Source organism: Cetorhinus maximus, chromosome 20 (assembly GCF_964194155.1).
Source record: "Cetorhinus maximus chromosome 20, sCetMax3.hap1.1, whole genome shotgun sequence".
Classification (NCBI taxonomy): domain Eukaryota; kingdom Metazoa; phylum Chordata; class Chondrichthyes; order Lamniformes; family Cetorhinidae; genus Cetorhinus; species Cetorhinus maximus.
In genome coordinates, this window is record NC_135898.1 from 96,700,681 (window position 1) to 96,721,109 (window position 20,429).

At 41.2% G+C, this 20,429-nt stretch overlaps 1 protein-coding gene across 1 annotated transcript in view; it reads left to right on the plus strand.

Annotated features, from left to right (window-relative positions):
• The window catches only part of cacul1 (CDK2 associated cullin domain 1), a 113,307-nt gene that overhangs the window by 54,620 nt on the left and 38,258 nt on the right, over positions 1–20,429 (plus strand). Inside the window, exons 4-5 of the mRNA XM_078565189.1 lie at positions 11,492–11,587; positions 17,909–18,011. Coding sequence (XP_078421315.1) covers positions 11,492–11,587; positions 17,909–18,011 — 199 coding nt within the window. The remainder of the gene's footprint in view (positions 1–11,491; positions 11,588–17,908; positions 18,012–20,429) is intronic.

The window sequence follows — 20,429 nt, forward strand, 5'->3', positions numbered from 1 at the left end:
GCCAACAAAAGAGAATCTAACCATCTCCCCATGACGTTCAACAACATTAGCACTGCTGAATTCCCCATCAACATTCTGGGAGTCACCATTGACCAGAAACTTAACTGTATCAGCCATATAAATACTGGCTGCAAGAGCAGGTCAGAGACTGGAAATCTGGCAGTGAATAACTCACCTCCTGACTCCCAAAAGCCTGTCCACCATCTACAAGGCACAAGTCAGGAGTGTGATGGAATATTCTCCACTTTTCTGGATGAGTGCAGCTTCAACAACACTCCAGAAGCTTGACATGATCCAAGACCAAGCAGCCCGCTTGACTGACACCCAAATCCATCACCATAAACATTTACTCCACCATAAGTACATAGTGCCAGCAGAGTGCATCATAATCAAGATGCACTGCAGCAAACTCACCAAACCTCCTTTGACAGCACCTTCCAAATCTTGGACCTCTACCACCTAGAAGGACAAGGGCAGCAGAAGCATGGGAACACCATCACCTGCGAGTTACACATGACCCCACACCATCCTGTCTTGGAACTATATCACCGTTCCTTTATTATTGATGTGTCAAAATCCTGGAACTCCTTCCCTACAGCAATGTGCGTGTACCTACACCACATGGACTGTAGCAGTTCGAGGTGTCTCACCACCACCTTTCTGAGGGCAATTAGGGGTGGGCAACAAATGCTGGACTTGCCAGTGACATTCAGCCCATGAATTAATAAAAAAAATTTACAACTGTCTTCAGCCTGCTCACTGTTTAACCAGTCCTGCCAGGTTTCCCTAATGAGCTGGGCAGTGGATGAAACTTAATTTTTATTTAGTTAAAATAACATGTGGTTCTAATTACAGGTGCATCACAAGTTCCCATTCGTTCCAGGGAACTTTGGCCACCTGGAAAGTAAGCAAAGATGGAATAGCACTGGGCAGGAATAGAGCAACCATGGACTGTAAGTCCACTCGCCCAATTTTACTCCCTCTCACACACCATTCCCGCATGTCAAGGGGGTGGGATAAACATCAGCCCCACAGTTACGGAATATGATTGGTGAACTTTGTGATTGTATAACACTGACATCATTTAGGTTATTTTAAGTGTGACAGCAGACTAATATTGCTGTGGTGCCGTCACCTGTCCTGTTAAGTAGGACTCCATTTATTGTTGAGTGACAACAAAATTGTGCTGCTGTCATGAAAATATTGATCTTAAGTGGTGCTGAATACTGAGGAAGGACTTGGCGTAATGGTTCTGGTGGATGAATTATTAACTGGAATAGTACAGGGGTTCTCAACCTTTTTGCATTTGAGCACCCCCACCCCTACAGTGTTGCAAAAATTCCAGGCCCACCCTATCACAATTACTTTTCCGTACATAGGTTTATTATACAGTTAAGCACGTGTATTATCATCATTATTTTACTTAATGTGGAATTAAATGGGACCAACGCTTTGTGTTTGAAACTACAGCGCTTTCATCCACAATCAACTTGAAATAAACCTGCTGGATCAGAGAGATAATGGAAACAATCGCTTCCTGTGCAGGACTAAGTACTAAGCACTGATAGGTTTTTTTTCTGGCAACTCCTGCCTGCGTGAGGCATTGCTGCCTTGCCTTTGTGACAATCGATCAGATCAGTCATGATCTTATTGAATGGCAGGGCAGGCTCAAGGGGCCGAGTGGCCTACTCCTGCTCCTAATTCGTATGTACGTCTGTAACACACAGGATTTGTGGGAGCTCCCAGTGTGGCAAATGTACAACAGCACCTGCCAGGAACCTGTTTGATCCCAGCACTCCCCTGCATAACATGAGACAAAAATGTGTACTCTGATTGGACAACTTGATTGTCCGTCAAAGAGAAGATTGGATGTTTTAGCCCCTCCCTCTTTTTCACACTATGTCCATTTATTTTAAACCGCTTTAGAGCAATTTTAATTTCAAAATAAGTTTAATTTCCCCCAAAGCCTATTGTTTGTGTATTAATTTTAAACCGCTCTGCTGCTCCAGAACTAGCCATGTTCTTAGCCGAGTTGTTCCAGTATAGCTACAACATTGGCATCTACTGACAGTGTGGAAAATTGCCCACGTGTGTCCTGTCCAAAAAAAGCAGGACAAATCCAATCCAGCTAATTACTGCCCTATCAGTTTGCACTCAGTCATCAGTAAGGTGATGGAAGGGGTTGTCAACAGTGTTATCAAGTGGCACTTTGTCAGCACCAACCTGCTCACTGATGTTCAGTTTGGATTTTGTCATGGCTATTCAACTCCTGACCCCATTAGAGCCTTGGTCAAAGCATGGACAAATGAGCAGAATTCCAGAGGTGGGAGTGACTGCCCTTGACATCAGGGCAGGATTTGATCAAGTGTGGCATCCAAATACAGCAAGACCTGGACAATATCCAGGCTTGGGCTGACAAGTGGCAAGTAAAATTCACGCTGCACAAGTGCCTGGCAATGACGATCTTCATGAAGAGAAAATCTGACCATTGCCTCTTGACATTCAATGGTGTTACCATCACTGAACCCCCCCACTATCAACACCCTGGGGGTTTACGTTAACCAGAAACTGAACTAGACTATCCATATAACTACTGTGGCTACAAGAGCAGGTCAGAGGCTAGGAATCCTGTGGTGAGTAATTCTCCTCCTGACTCTGCAAACCTGTCCACCATCTCCAAGACACAAGGAGAATACTCTCCATTGCCTGGATGAGTGTAGCTTCAACAGCACTTGAGAAGCTTGACACCAACCAGGACAAAGTAACCCTCATGATTGGCACTCCATCCACAAACAGCACTCCCTCCACCACTGATGCACAGTAGCAGCAGTGTGTACCATCTACAAGATGCACTGCAGGAACTCACCAAGGTCCATTAGACAGCACCTTCCAAACTCACGATCACTACCATCTAGAAGGACAAGGGCAGCAGATGGATGGGAACACCACCACCTGGAAGTTCCCGTCCAAGCCACAGACCATCCTGACTTGGAAATATATCGCCGTTCCTTCACCGTCACTGGGTCAAAATCCTGGAACTCCCTCCCTAACGGCATGTGGTGTAGGTACACCACATGGACTGCAGTGGTTCAAGAAGGCAGCTCACCACCACCTTCTCAAGGACAATTAAGGATGGGCAATAAATGCTGGCCTAGCCAGCAATACCCATATCCCATGAATGAATAGAAAAAAAATACAAGAAGAAATAATGGGCCGTGATAATCATGGGTAATATACTCTACATGTAAATTGGGTGGATCAGATTGGCAAAGGTGGCCTGGAAAATGAGTTCATAGAGTGTATTTGGGACAATCTCCGAGAGTTGTACATTCTAGTGCCAACCAGGGTGCAGGCTATTCTGGACTTGGTAATAGGCAATGAGACTGGATTAATCAATAACCTCATCGTAACACAGCCTGTAGTGACAGCGATCTTAACCTGATAGAATTTCATGTTCAGTTTGAAGGGGAGTGGTGTGGGTCTAAGATTACTGTTTTAAACCTGAATAAAGGTAATTATAAGGGTTGAAACCAGATCTAGCTAAAGTGAATTTAAAAACTAGGTTAAAGGGAAGACAGTAGAGATGCAGTGGCAGATTTTTGAGGAGATATTTAATAGCTCTTAGTAAAGATTTATCCCAGTGAGGAAGAAAGACTCTTTGAGAGGGATGCATTATATATGGCTGAATAAGGAAGTTAAGGATAGCATCAAATGGAAAGAAATTCTGTACAAATCTGCAAAGATTAGTGGCAGGTCAGAAGATTGGTCAGATTTTAAGAACCAGCAAAGAATGACTGAAAAATAGAGGGAGATATAGAGTGTGAGAGAAAGCTAGCTAGCAATATAAAAGCAAATAGTAAGAGTTTCTACAAATATTTAAATAGGAAAAGAGGAACTGAAGCTAGTGTTGGTCCTTTAGAGAGTGTGTCTGGGAAAACAAGGAAGTGGCAGAGGTATTGAACAGGTATTTTGGGTCTGTCTTCACTGCAGAAGACTTAGAAAACTTCCCAAAGATGCTTGAAAATCAAGAGGTGAACAGGAGGGAGGAACTTAAAGCAATCTCCATAGGGAAAAAGAGCTGGGAAGACTATTAGATCTAAAGGCTGACAAGTCCCCTGGATCTGGTGGCCTGCATCCTGGGGTCTTAAAAAAACTGGCTGCAGAGATAGTAGATGCGTTGGTTATAATCTTCCGGAATCGAAGGAATTTTGGAAGGGTCCCAGTGGATTTATTCGAGAAAGAAGGGAAACAGAAAGCAGGAAACTACAGGCCAGTTAGCCTAACATCTGTCACATGGAAATTGCTAGAATCGTTATTAAGGAGGTTATGGCAGGATACTTAGTCATAATTTGATCAGGCAGAGTCAATGTGGCTTTGTGAAAGGGAAATCAGGCTTCACTAATTTCTTAGAGTTTTTTTGAGGAAGTAACAAGTAAGTTGAATAAAGGGGAACCTGTAGATGTGGTGTACTTGGGTTTCTGAGAAGACATTTGATAAAGTGCCACATTAAAGATTACAAGGTAAGACACAAGGTAAGATTACATGATATGCGGGGTAACAAATTAGCATGGATAAAGGATTGGTTAGCTAACAGGCAGCAGAGAATAGGATTTAATGGGTTTGCTGTCCATAACTAGTGGAGTGTCACAAGGTTCAGTGCTGGGGCCTCAACTATTTACAATCTACATCAATGACTTGAATGAAGGGACCGAAAGTATGATAGCTTAATTTGCCGACGACACCAAGATATGTAGGAAAGTAAATTTCAAGAGGAAGTAAAGAGTCTGCAAAGGGATATAGACAGATTAAGTGACTGGGCAAAAATTTGGCAGATGGAATATAATATGGGAAAATATGAACTTGTCCAATTTGACAAGGAGAACAGAAAAGCAGAATACTATTTAAATGGAAAGAGATTGTAAAACTCGGTGGTACGGAGGGACCTGGGTGTCCTGGTACATGAATCACAAGAGTTAGTATGTAAGTACAGCAAATGATTAGAAAGGCAAACGGAATGTTGGTGTTTATTGCAAGGGAGATGGAATATAAAAGTAGGGAAGTTTTACTGCAGCGATACAGTGAGATCACATCTGGAGTACTATGAACAGTTTTGGTCTCCTTATTTGAACAAAGATATAATTGTGTTAGAGGCAGTTCAGAGAAGGTTCACTTGTTATTCCTGGGATGAGGCATAGAGGTCTACGGCACAGAAGAAGGCCCTTCGGCCCATCGAGTCCGCACAAACAAGTACCTAACTAAATGAAGGGCTTATCATGAAGAAAGGCTGAACAGATTGGGCCTGTACCCATTAGAAGAATGAGGGTTGAACCTTATTGAAACATATAAGACCTTGAAAGGACTTGATAGGGTATAGAATGGGAGGATGTTTCCACTTGTGGGGAGACCAGAACTAGGGGACACATCTTAAGAATAAGAGATCTCACATTTAAGATGGAGATTTTGAGATTTTTTTCTGAGCGTTGTGAGTATGCAAAATTCTCTTCCCAAGAAAGCAGTGAAGGATGGGTGGTCATTAAATTTATTCAAGGCAGAGTTATACAGATTTTTGATGGACAAGAGAGTCGATGGTTCGGGGGGCAGACAGGGAGGTGGAGTTGAGACTACAACCAGATCCACCATGATCTTCTTGAATGACAGAGCAGGCTCAGAGGGCTGAATGGCCTACTCCTGCTCCTAAGTCCTGTGTTTGGATGCTGAACTTTTTCTGCCTGGTAGTCTTCAAGTGTTGAGGAAATTATAAATGTGTGTGCCTCAGGGATCCACATAATACATGCAACAACAAGAAGTACCATTCCATCATTATGCAGGCAGATTTGGACTACAGATTTGTCATCCTGCATGTTAATGGGCAATATCCAGGCATGTGCAATGATATTTTTATTCTGCAGCAGTTAACAATGCTTGCATTATTTGACGAGCTGTCAGGTAGCTAGACAATCCTTTGAAGCCATGGATGATGGCCCAGTTAGAAACAAGGGCAGAATACAGATACAGTTTGGTCAATGCCACTGTCTTGAGTTTTTATGGAATAAACTACAGGAATGTTGAAGCAATGATTTTTGGCCAGAGTTAGATTTTAAGGAGCTTCTTGGAGGAAAGAGAAGAGAAGCGTGTAGAGTTTTAGGGAAGTAATTCCAGAGTTTGGGGCCTTAGCAGCTGAGAACAAGGCCACCAATGTGGAGCAGTTAAAATTCAGGATGCTCAAGAGGTCAGAATTGGAGGAGTGCAGACATACCTGAGGGTTATAGGGCTAGAGGAGATCACAGAGCTGGAGAGGGGTGAGGCCATGAAGGGATTTGAACAGATAGATAAGAATTTTATATTGGGGAACAGCCAGCCAATGTAAGTCAGCAAGCATGGATGGGAGTGAACAGGATGGTGCACATACGATATGGGCAGCAGAGTTTGCATGAACTGATAAATATATTTTCTTAAGAGCTTGTACAATGTTGAAATTCAGAATCACAGAAGTCTAGAAAAACTGAAGCCATTTTTCTTAATGTCTCAGCATGAACGCAACATGCTGAATGACCTCCTCCTGTGCTGAAACCGTTCTCTGATTGTTACACTGGGACAAAGTGGGTATCTGGAGTTAGGCCACAAACCGGCCACAATATTATTGAATGATGGAACACACTCGAGGGGCTAAATAGTCTTTCCTATGTTCGTGTGGTAGGGAAGAAATTGGGCGGGTTATTGTTCGGTTGTGTTCTTGTCACTTACTGCCATTCTGAGGATTTCCTGCCAGAAGTGACATCAAGTGAAAACATGGGCAGGTGTACTCGACTCAAATGATGGGATGATATCTGCCAGGAAAGCTAAACCTTTGTGACCAGCATAATAATGGATTCCTTTCACCTCGTAAAAGCCAAAGAAGGATGAGAACGATGAACATACAGTAAAATCTTGATGAGTCAAATTCCAGGGGATCTGCCCACAAATTCATGTTAAACTGAGCTTCATGATAGTTGAGGAATGGTGGTACTTGTTGTTGCATGTATTATGTGGATCCCTGAGGCACACACATTTATAATTTCCTCAACACTTGAAGACTACCAGGCAGAAAAAGTTTGGCACCGAAACATAGGACTTAGGAGCAGGAGAAGGCCATTCAGCCCTTCGAGCCTGCTCTGTCATTCAATAAGATCATGGTGGATCTGGTTGTAGTCTCAACTCCACTTTCCTGTCTGCCCCCCGAACTATCAACTCCCTTTACCACTTGAATGCATCCCTGTGTAACCCAACATGCCTGCAAACATGGTCTGTGCCAACAACAACGGATTCAGATGCTAAATGAAAACGCAGTAAAGCAAAATGTGTGAAAAAGCCTTTGTACAATTTGTTCATGCCTTACAAATAGCCTAACCTTGTAAAAGGCCAGAGCTTTGCTTTTAAAAATGCCGGAGTTGGCTTCGGAAAAACATGGTAATCTCTTTCTGCTTAGTGTGCCTTTTCTTGAATTGGTCGAGCCATTTGTTGCTACAGGTGAACTCCATGTGACCCAGCTCCTTTGTTAGGGAGACTCCCCTTTCCTGCAGGATTGGACCAGAGATGGGAAAATCTTTGCTTTGACTGCCTTAAACAACTTGAGCAGAGTTTCCTCAACATCGCAGGATAGGCAGCTGCTCTCATCCTCTTCCTTGCTGAAGAGAATGCCTGCTTGTCGAACTGTTCAAAGATGTTTCATAATGGACAAACTCTAGTGGAATCACCCACTCCTTCATGATGTCCACTTTCTGTTTCATGCCACAGTTTTCCACTTGCTGTATCAACTTCACCTTCTCTCCGATCAACAACACTTTTAACTTTCTCTCTTTAGCCATACTCACAGGTTTTGCACAGGGAGATCTCAATGTCCAATGATGGCTTGCCCAGCACTCCATGATTTTGTGCTCATGTGTGGCCTAACTCAGCTCTGATTGGTTGGCATGGTTATATGACAAGCTTAGGCAGGTTTGGCTAATCCTAAATTACAAGTGCAGAATTTCGGCTTATCACAGGCACCGCTCTATGAGATTTGCTATTCTGCTGGCGGGACTGGTTGACGACTTCAACATGACTGGAATTTCGTGCCAACCAAGTTGACTCATCATGATTTCGCTGTATTTGTACCTTTGTGTCCCATGCTGAAACAGAAAATAAGATCAAAGGCAGCAACTAGATAGAGCATGGTGAATCTGAAGGAAACCTTTATGGAACAAAGGGAGGGTAAGCATTTAAATGAAGGGATGAAAAATTTCTGCTATTTGGTGGAATCCAACTTTTGGATGATGGTATTCCACCTTTTCAGTTTTTGCTCTGACCTCTGCCTCACCTCAGCCACTGCCACCTTCACGGCCAAAGCTGGGAGGAGAGAATCTCAGAAAGCCCGGAAATTCTCTGCCAGTAACGAGGCCCAGGAGAGCCGTAACTCAGCCTCATGCTTGGATCCAGCTGCCGCCACTCAGCCTCATGCCAGCCCACATCCAGCTGCCATCCAAGTCTGTAGCTCGAGCCGCTCCTGCAGAATTGGAGGGCAATAATTTGGTCCCCTTCACTTCTAGTGATGCTGTGTTAAGCCACCAATAAGTTACCTGTTAACCGGGTGCAGGAATGTTGAGCGAGGTGAATGTTGTGTCACTGTGTGGGGCAAGCACAGCTCAGGTACAGGGTCGGCCATGCAGACTCTGAACATAGGACTTAGGATCAGGAAGACGCCATTCAGCAGGAGTGGGGGAAGGGTGGAGGGCAGGGATAATTAGTGGGGATGGCAATATAGCGCTGCGACCACACGAGACCCATTCCTACCTCCCCTCCCGCCCCCGCTCCCTCTTCCTATCCAACTTCCCCCACCCCACCAACACGAAGTGTAACAACAACCCACAAAATCCTGAAGCCTCTCTGGGCTAGCGAAGCTGATGTTACTTTCAGTGATAGTCAAAGATTTGTCAGTCCAAAGATACCAGTTTATAGTGGTTGCTCCTTACGAATAAAAACATGGCAGGAAGAGAGTCAGGAGATATCAACAAATCAGCAGAAATGAACAAAACCAGTATGTGGATCAGACCTCCCAGTTACTCTTGCGGGGACTGTGGTCAGATAAGGATATTTCTTCCCAAGATCTTGCTGATTTCTCTTTTGATTTATCTTGTTGATAAAATATTTTGTCCTGAGCAACCGAAGTTTGAGAAAACATTTTTTGAGCAATTTGACTAGAAATTGTCTTTAACCCCCAGCAAACATACTTGAAACGTCAACTCTTTTCTTCTCCGCCGATGCTGCCAGACCTGCTGAGTTTTTCCAGGTAATTCTGTTTTTGTTTTGGATTTCCAGCATCCGCAGTAGTTTTTTGTTTTTATACAGATGAAGATACTCTGTTATAATCAAAACAGCTTTACTCTCAATGTAGACAGGATGTACTCTTGGATGAATTTGTGGGGACTGAGATTTTTCCTTCTGTTGTTTCATTGATTAATGTGCATGTTAATATTTACAGTTTACAATATATAATTGACAATGTTTACATGATTGAGATAAAAATTCATGGTCAAGGACTTGAAGATGTAGCATCTTGTCTACCTGACAAGGTATCTCCCTTAGGAATGTGATGACTACTTGTTTACCCACCAGTAAAAACTGAGCTTGGTGAAATATTTGCTTTTCACTACAGGTCGTAAAAAGTGCTATAATTTTCTGGCCCTCACGCTGCACTGACTTTGCTGCTTTGTGCTATAATGTGTACGTGATTCCAAGTGGCAAGCGATTTTTAGCCCTTTTTGCCTTCGGCCACTAATTTTCAGACTTTTTTGTCTTTGGCCACTTTGATCCCAGTAAACGGCTATGTAATCTGCTGCATTTAATTGATTGTATTAAGACAGAGTGGCAGCTTCAAATTTCGAGACGAAAAGCATTTTTACTGATCTTGAGCTGGCACTGCTGGTTACATTGCAGCAAGATACCACAGTAGTCTCCTTCACCCTGCCCACCCCCTCAACCCAAGCCAAGGCAGGCAATGAAATTAGCCCATAATACATCCCGTTTGAAGATCCAACAACAGTACAGCGAGGAGAGAAATTTAGGCCGGTATTGTTGGGTTTACACAGCATGAACTGTCTGTCGCTCTGAAGTTGAGGAGACTGTTTTCCTCTTTTTCAGCTTCATTTGCTATCTTTTCATTGAACTTTTCTATCTTACAAATATCTTTTTTCTTTCCATACTAAGTTTATATTTCCAGCAGTTTCATCCCTCCCTGCCTTGTTTGTTTCAAATTCACCATTTCTGCTGATTTGTTGATATCTCCTGACTCTCTTCCTGCCATGTTTTTATTCGTAAGGAGCTTCATGGCAATCAAGTTGGCTTTAAATCCACTGGCAGGCAGAACTACTAAAGGGAGGATAATGGGGGAAATGGGCTCAACATGAAATACATCAAATTAGTCTTGAACATTTGCACTTAGAGCACATCGCTATATGTGGAGTCCACAAAAAAGTTTAAATAATTCATGCTCAAAGCTTTTTAAATTTTTACAGTAAATTCATTACTTCTGCACTCCAAGTGGGAAATAATAGCCGAAGGGAGCGTGGATCAGGGATGGTGCTGAATACTTCAGTAGTTGCTTAACCTGCACTTCCATTGCGTATATCTCACTCAATGCGGATACACAATCACTGAATAGGCCTTTGTAAGTACATCTTGGAATTATCATACATTTGGCACTTGTTTGAGCAGTATAGTATCAAAAATAATGAAAAAGTGAAAATCTGAAATAAAAGTACAAAATGTTGAAGTGGATGACAAGTTTATTGGCATCTTAAAAGAGAACAGTCCACTTTGTATTTAGTTAAAGGTTCCTTTCTTTTTTGGAATTATTTTCTCTGTTTCTCACAAAGTTTTCGATCTCTCTACAAGGATGGAACATGTATTAGACCAGCCTTTTCTAGATCATGGAATATTCATAGTGCTGCTGGCTGTGACTCAGTTGGTAGCAGTCTCGCCTCTGAATCAGAAGGACACAGAGGTCCAGGACTTGATCACAAAAATTAAAACTGATGCTCCCGTGCAGTAAGGAGGGAATGCTGCAATGTTAGAGATGCTTCTTTCAGATGAGATGTTAAACCAACTCTGTTTTCCCTATCAGGGGGATGTAAAAGATCCCATGGCATTATTTTGAAGAAGAACAGGGGAGTTATCCCTGATGCCCTGACCAATATTTATCCCTCAATCAGCATCAGAAAAATATTATCTGGTCATTAGCACATTGCTGTTTGTGGGAGCTTGCTAGTTGCAAATTGAGTGCCATGTTTCTTACAATTACAATGACTACATTTCAAAAGTACTTCATTGGCTGGGTGCATCCTGCAGTTGTGAAAGGTGCTGTATAAATGACAGTCTTTTTATGATGTCCATTTATTGTAATACAATGGTATATTCCTGCCGGTTACTCAGATGTGCAGATTACTTATTCTGTTGCTATCCTGCATTTTCTCTGCAGGTCAGCTGTCCAGATGCATACGTTGAGAGGTTTAATGCAGCACTCAGCCAGTACATGGGAGCTCTGCAGAGCATTGTGCCTCTATTCATTTACATGGTGAGTAGGTGTTTATGCAGAAAGGCTTTTGTAATTAACTGCTATAAAAGTGGGTTGGTTTTCCTCTCTTGTAAATGCATGACAGCACTTTACTTCATTTTCCTTAGCTTCTATTCAAATACTGGATTAAATGGAAGGCAGTCACTCCAAAGTTAATCAGTTGCAGACTCCAGAACACAAACTTGAGCTCTATTTAATTCTACCTAAATGACTTTGGGTTTGTTTGTTATTTTGCAGCTCAGTGGGAAATGCTGCTGAAAGTGGGCTTCAATTTTAAAACATTATTAAAGGGCATTCATCTTTGTGTTTTATTTATTCAGACTTACGCTCAGGTTATGATTTTAATGCCACACGCCATTTATTCAGTTGGCAGGTACATAAGAATACCGTCAGCTACTAATCTTTTCTTCTCTTTCTTGTGAAAAAGCAGCTTAACCATGTTCAATATCGACCCACAGCCTCAGATTAGAAACTCACCATGTAAAAATCATTGCCGAGCCCTATGCCCTGCAGTGACATATTGCTTTGAAACGTATACCTTGAATCATGCTTTAATTACAATAAGTGGCACTACATGTGTTGTAGACTCAGCTTCAACAACCGCCTGTGGAAGCAAATTCAAACTTTTAATCAGCAGGTCTGGCAGCATCTGTGGAGAGGAGCACAGTTAACGTTTCGAGTCTGAATGACTCTGTTGAAGGGTCATTCGGACTCGAAATGTTAACTGTGTTCCTCTCCACAGATGCTGTCAGACCTGCTGAGTTTTTCCAGGTATTTTTGTTTTTGTTTTGGATTTCCAGCATCCGCAGTTTTTTGCTTTTATCAAACTTTTAATCACTGTCCACTTAAAGAATTTTAATTCTGGCCTCCCGTCGAGTCCACTGTTTCTATCTAAAATAGCGTATTGCTGTAGAGTATCCACCCTGCCCTTACCTTTCACTTAATTATAGAAAATCGCATTGCTTGTGTTGTCACTCAGGGGGAGGATATTTATTCCTTTACACAAGGCACTTTGGGGCAGAGCCTTTGGCAATTTTCATGAGCTGGTTGCAGCTTTGCAGCCAGAAATATGCTTAATGTATTTCCTAAGCCCTCTGAGATTGTAACATTAATTATTCTTCAGATATTTTTAATAAATGCCTTATTTTGACCTGAAGGTGGCAGATATTCCCTGAAGACCATTGAAACTCATTATGTATTTAAGTAAGATGCCAAGCAAACACAATAGCACTATCCCACCCTGACTGGATTACACTACTCTAATGGAACTGTGCGCCTCTTGTCTAATTCCTGGATTCTGAATTTGTCTCTGATAATACTCTGTTTAGCATATTCCTCTAGAAGTCCTGTTTTAATGAAGTAAAGTGAAGTATCCATTTTACTTTAAACTGACTCTCAATTTTGTTGAAATGGAGCACAAAGGATCTTTGCTGGAAAACTTTAACCAGAACAAATTGGATCCACAAGTGAGAAAATAGTTTAATTAATACAAAATGCTGTCCAAGGAGGATCAATTTTTTTCTTGCTTGCATCCAGCAGCAGTATTTGCTGGTTGTGGGAATTACTGACAGCATTAATGGAGTAAAGGGAATTTGCCATGGGGATGATTTATGTTGCACATGCTTTTCTGATTCACACCTGCGCCTTTAGTGAGTTTCGAGCGAGCGCCTTCCAGTTGTAAGCATGGGTCCCTCTCTCTCTTCTCCCAGTCTGCTTTAGAAACGTCCTAGTTCACAACAATAAAACAGGCCATTTGCATCATTAAGTCTGCACTGTTGTTCTTTTTGTCTTTTTGGTGGGGCCCCCAGTCTATTTCCATTACATTATTTGACCCATTCTGTCTATATATCTTTTTCAAGGTGCTATATTGTCCTTTTCAATAGAACTGAAATGACGCTGTTTTAGTAACAGTCTATGGCAATGAATTTGAATTTCTGACTACCCTCCATGTAAGGTATTTTAATTCTGACCTCGCCTTGAGTCTTGGGGTAATCGTAATTTATAGCCTCTTATTACTGTCTCTGTAGTCAGATCAGAGTTAAAACCTGCTGCTGTTAATACAGTAGCCGATACATGTGACTAGTCACTGCATATCGGGTGTTGGTTAAGTAACCTGACCACCTCCTTTGGGAGTTGACTGCTTAGAGCTGATGAGTATCTGGAGGAGGATCATCATTGACTGTCCCTTGATTAGAGGATGACCTCTACTCCGGGTTACAAGTTTCTTCCATGGGCTTTCACCCTTGCAACCCTGATGGGGGAAGCGGCATCAAAAAGACAGATAAATTAATCCTTACAGTTGCCAATGACATCACTGAAGCTTGTAACACTTCAGTACATAACCAGTCAGCGAAAGAGGAATCGTGGACCCTCTGAGACACAACACCAGGGTTCAAATGCTACCTCACTATGGAAGACAGTCACAGGAATTTTGGCGATACCTGAAATGATGATGATCATTATTGTCTCAGCAACCAGTGAAAACAATCTATCACTATTTACCTTATTGTAACCCTTCATCATTTTGATTTCTTCTGTCAGGTTGCTAATTAGCTTTCTAATCTCTAGTGAAAAAGCTCTGACTTCTCCTGTCTCTCTTCATAACTCTAAATCTTCATCTTTAACAATGCATTAAATGCATTAATGAACCTGCAATGCTGCTTCTGACTTTCTTAAGAAAGAAGCTCTTTTCTTTAGCAAGTATCCGAGTGACTTGCTTTCAATCCTCAATGATACTGCTTTGAGTGACAAAGAATGGCATGGGAGAGATTATGCATTTGATTAATTTTTGACTTACTCATGTGAAGATGCATTTACTCATTATCATTCCCAAGATATTGAGATTGAGAGCTTAGTGGCTTGGCAAATTCGATCTGTGTTTTGGTGCTCCAATTTTCTGCCTTACACTGCTCCTGCAATAGCTTTTGTGTTGCTCTTGTTTCTTAATACTTCTGCTCTTCAGTATATCTGACTTAATCATCCGTTTCTTTCCTTTATTTTCTTCTTATTTTCATACTTCCGTGCATCAAAGTTTCGCAAACATTGGCCATATTGTCTTTGTTTAATAACCCTTCCATACTGTCAAATTCTACAGGAACGCGGTTTGAGAGATAATTTTCACGTGTAATTTTGTCCACGAGTAGAGTCTGAAAGCGATGGAATGAAGCACTTGGAGCAAAGCTCAGTTATGAGATGTTGCTAATGTTAACTGACTTCTGCTTTACAGAATCAGGTTGTTTAATATGGTTGTAGATTACAACAAATAAGAGTGAAGAAGTCCTGCTGAAATTGTATAGGGCCTTGCAGTGACTACCATGGGAGTACTGTGTATAGTTTCAGTCTCCTTATCTAGATTTGCATTGGGAGTGCATCATAAGTTCACTAGACTGATTCCTGGAATGAGGAGATTGTTTTATGAGGAGAGATGGAGTAGATTAGCTTATGTTCCCTGGAATTTAGAAGAATGAGAGGTTGTCTCATTGAAACATATAAAATTCTTAAGGGGCCTGATAGGGTAGATGCTGATTGGATGCGTCCCCTGACTGGGGAGTCTAGAAATAGGAGGCACAATCACAGAATGAAGGGTCAGCCATTTTAGACTGAGATGAGGAAAAAATTCTCCACTTGGGATTATGAATCTTTGGAACTCTGTGCCCCAGGGAATTGCGGATGCTCAGGCATTGAGTATATTCAGCAGAGAGATCAATACATTTTTGGATAAGAAGGGGTTTAAGGTTTATGCGGATAGAATGGAAAGGTGGAGTTGAGATAGCAGATTTGTCATATTGAATCATGGAGTGGGCTTAAAGGACCTACTCCTGCTTCTATTTCTTATGTCCTTGAGCAGCATAATTCTCTAGCAACACACCAATTCTGGCTCAGAACAATGGGCCAACTGGCCTCTCCTGTGCGTATGGCTCTACTATTCTATAACAATGATGTTGCTGGAAATGGTTAGCATTTAAATAACTTAACTTCAGTTGATTGGTCATGTCTATGACCAGATCATTGTTAATTTGTCTGGTTTAGGACTGAATGTTATAAGGTCAGTGATTGATATTGAATAGCTTACAGCCACAAATTTTGCCTCCGTAGCACCAATTTAGATGTAAAATGGAGTCCACGCCACGCTCGGCCACTTCGGCAATAGACTACGCCGAGGTCATATTGTTGAGGTTATTAGCATGAGTATTACATATGTATGCCAGAATTAGGATGATTGAAGCATCACCCAGGGTCTAATATTGGTTTGATGCCTGACTTGCCATTTTCAACTTCGCTGCTCTACATGATGTCCTCTCTTAAATGTACACAGCTGAACATGTGCTTCGCACCATGAGGGATGCCTCACTAGTGCTATTTAAAGACAGCAACCTTATTACTTTCTATTGGTTTTGCTGAGTTTTTGGGAGTAGTGCATGTTTGGAGGAACTCAGAAAAATTGGTAAAGTCTGCAGGATGTGATGCTGAACATTGCGATGCTATTGGTTGTTGTTGAAAGGGTTCTCAGCACACCATTTGCTCCTGTTATGGCAGCTATAGTTGTAGTCCTTCTTGGACTGCAGCATCAGAAGGGGATGGAGCAGAGGCAGACAGAAGACAAGCTGCTTGCAGATGGAGGTCGAGAAGAGCTCTAAATAGGAGGTCTTAGGAACCTAGAGTCTTCAGGGAGTACTTAAGTCTTATGTTTGGTGGCTGCATTTACCAACGAGGTGATCACAAACCTGTGCTACCTCTTGTAACCAGACCTGCACCTCCAGAATGGAGTATAGACTGCCACTGGCCAAGGCCACCGACATGTTTGGAATGCTGGCACTCAAGTTACATAGTTACACTAAATTTTTCCAGGAAGTTGACTTTCCATTTTTTGAGGTGACATTCAGACTTGGACCTTGTAGTGTATCCTCTTATATTGGTCAAAGGACAATGCCTTTAAACCAGAAAATGACAGCTACCTAATTCTACTACACAAAACAATGGAAACACTTCAATTTAAAGGATCTATTGAAAATTTCTACAAAAGTTGGCACAGAACTTGTTTTGTGCAACCTGCCCTGCTTCACATTTCTTCATTGGTGATGGTTCTCTTCTCAACTTGTCAGGCAAGGGCATTCCCATTGGTGCGAGTAATTACACTGATTGACTCAACAATTCATGAGAAATTAAGAACAAAAAGTACAAAACCTACCTTAAAATTGTTGAATGAATTTTGCTAGATTTTCTAAATGTATTGCAGTGTACACTCAGCATCTTACAATTCTGGATAGCCCCTTTATTGATAAAAAATAAAGTCTGTAATTTGTAGCTAGTTTGGTTGAAAAACAATGCGGAAATTTAATCATATCGCTTCCTCCTCTTCAAAAATTGGTTGCCATTTAAAAAAGAGAGGAGATTCAGCATTAGTCACTGGCCATTTCAGTGGCACCCCAGAGCAGTGATAAATATTGGATAGACCAAAGTCATTGTTTCTGTTCCTTCGTTACACACTCCACCCCTCTCCCTGGCAACTGCATGATGCTGAACGAGACTGTTCACGACCTTGTTGTCATATTTAACCCTGAGATGAGCTTTTGACCGCATACCCCAGCCACTGTTAAGATTGCTTATTTCCACCTCATTAACATTGCTTGGCTCTACCCTTCCCCAGTTCATCTGCTGCTGAAACCCCTATCCATGCCTTTGTTATCTTTAAACTCTATTATTCCAACGCACTCCAGGCCCACCTCCCATATTCTACCCTCCGTAAACTTGAGGTCATCAAAAGTGTGTCGATATCCTTGCTCGCACCAAGTCCCATTCACCTATTACCCCTCTGCTCACCATCAATCGACTCTAGCACCCAGTTAAGCAGTGCCTTGATTTTTAAAATGCTTATTCATGTTCTCAAATTCCTCCATGCCCTCACCCCTCGCTATCTTTGTAATCTCCTACAACTCCATAACCCTGCAAAAGTTCAGTGTTCCTCTAATTCTGGCCTTTTGAGAATCCCCAGATTCATTTGCTTTATCATTTGAGGCTGTGTCTGCAGTTGTCTAGCCCCCCAGCTTACCCACTTTTGAACGCTCCTTAAAACCTCTTTAAGCCAGCTTTTTGCAATCTGCCCTAATATCACTATATTTGGCTTTATGATGCTCTTGTGAAACACCTTGGGATGTTTTCTTGCATTAAAGATAAAATGTAAATACAAGCTATTGTTATTGCAAAAGCATATCTACATATTAATGGTGCTGTTGCTGATGTGGATTCAGGAATTGAGTTTTTATTAAATTGCCCTCTTATAACATTGAATCCTGCTGATGACTTTTGTTCTCATGTTTGCAGAACAAATTCTACATTGAAACCAAACTTAACAGAGATTTGAAAGATGACCTCATAAAGTTGTTTACAGAACAGGTTGCAGAAAAGCATGTTCCTACCTTAATGCGTGAGTAGTGATTCTGTTTACACTTTGGTTTATGTGCCAAAGTTAGGTTAATTCTGAAGTTGTGATATATACCCTTGTTCAGAATTGTACTTTTATCAAGTATTATCTTTAGGCATACTAAACATTAACAGTAATTTGGAGTAGGCACTCGTATGAGGTGCCCACCCGGGGGCAGGGCGGGGGGGGATATACTTTTTATATTTGACAAAACTAAGATTTATTGGATAACAATTGTACTGAATAAGATGGTTAGATTTATCATGACAGATATGTTTCTGATTCCAGCTCATATATTATCTGCTGCATTCGTCTACTTCATTTATTTTTTCTATTCATGAAAAATTTGGCAGTGAGCTTTTACTTGACTTTTGCTTTTGAATTCCGCTGCTTGGATTATTCTTCTATTACAAAACTGCAGTTCAATTAGCATGATTAATGACAGTAGATTGCAATTAGAGCTGGAAGTGTAGCTGTATATTTGCTTCTGTCATTTCATGCGATCTTAAGCAAATTCGAGTCAAAAAGAAGGCTATTTTCCTGGTAAGTGAAATGTCCTTTTATAATATTTTCATTTCCAGTTATGTAAGGCTAAAATAGAGCAGGAGAGATGTTGATGCAATCAGCAATTTACTCATGAATTCAGGTCAGTGTTGCAATTGAAGCAAGTTAAGTTTAATATTCCAGAATATAAAATATTGCATTTTGAGCCAAAGTGAGTAAAGTAAGTATACCGTGACAGGAATAACAATAGAGTAGGATGGCTTGAAAAAAAGATTTGAGAGTCCGAGTCACTTTATTTCAATTTTCGGGAAATAGGAAAGAGCTGTTGAAGAAATAAATCAACTGCTGACATACAGCCAAAACAGTTGAGCCAAGTCTACAGAGGTTATGCTGACGTTTTAGAGTAATTTGGTGATTCCATATCTGGAGTATACAATTTTGGCCACTGGATTTCAGAATAGAAGGGCAAGCATTGGAAAAAGTGTGCAGAAGAGCAATAGGAATGCTCCTAAAAATGCAGTGGCTCAGCCGAAAAGAAAGATAGGGAACACTTGGCCTGTACAGTCTAGAGCAAAGGAGGCGAATGGAAGACCTTGTTGAGGTATGTCAAATGTTAAATTGTATCAATAACAAAAGTGAACCCTAAATATTACTTGAAGACCAATAGGATTAGGGCATATTACATACGATAATTAAAAAATTTCAATCATATGCAATAATTCACCAGGTAAGGTAGTAGATCTGAAGACTTGGAGGGCATTCCCCAGTATTGTATTCAACTTTAGTTTGAGAGTTAGAGGGCTAAAGAGATGAGCACTGATGGGCTGAATGATCCATTTGTCTTTGACTCTTTGTTTTTGTATAAGCTTGAATCTGTGGTAGCACTTGTGCCAAAGAGTCAGAAAGTTGAGTCCAAGCACCAGGGTTGAGTGCAATTTAGACTGGAACTTCAGTGCAATACTGAGGAAGCAATGAATTATCCCAAGTGTCGTCAGTTGGATGAGATGCTAAACCAAATCTCCATCTGCAAATTTGATGGTTCAAATGAGCATAAAAGATCCCAAGACATTTTTGAGAAGAAAACAATGAATTATCCTTGTGTCCTGGCCAACATTCCATTGTCAACCAGCTGCACCAAAAACAAACATAACTAGTTATTTCATCTCATTTTGTTATTATTAAGGATGCTATAGTAGGACACTTAGAAAATCTTAATGCAATTAGACAGAGTCAACATGGTTTTATGAAAGGGAAATTATGTTTGACTAATTTATTACTACTTTGAGGAAGTATCAAGTAACGTGGATAGAGGGAAACCTGTAGATGTGGTGTAGTTGCATTTCCTAAAGGCATTTGATAAGGTGCCACATCAAAGGTTACTACACAAAATAATTGCTCATGATGTAGGGGATAACATATTAGCTAACCAATACTCTATCCATGCCTACAGGAAGCAGAGAGAAGGGTTAAATGGGTAATTTTCAGGTTAGCAGGCTGTTACTAGTGGAGTGCCACAGGGATCAGTGCTGGGGCCTCAAGTATTTACAAACCAAATCAATGATTTTGGATGAAGGGACCGAATGTATGGTTGCTAAATTTGCTGATATCACAAAAATAGGTAAGAGAATAAGATGTGGAGAGAACATAAGAGTTTATAGAGGGATATAGATAGATGGGTTAAGTGAGTGGGCAAAAATTTGAGAGATGGAGTATAATGTGGGAAAATGTGAACTTGTCCACTTTGACAGGAAGAATAGAAAAGCAGCATATTATTTAAATAGAGATTGCAGAACTCTACAGTACAGAGGGATCTAGGTGTCCTAGCACATGAATCACAAAAAGGTAGTATGCAGGTACAGCGAATGATTAGGAAGGCAAATGGAATGTTGGTGTTTATTACAGGAGGAATTGAGTATA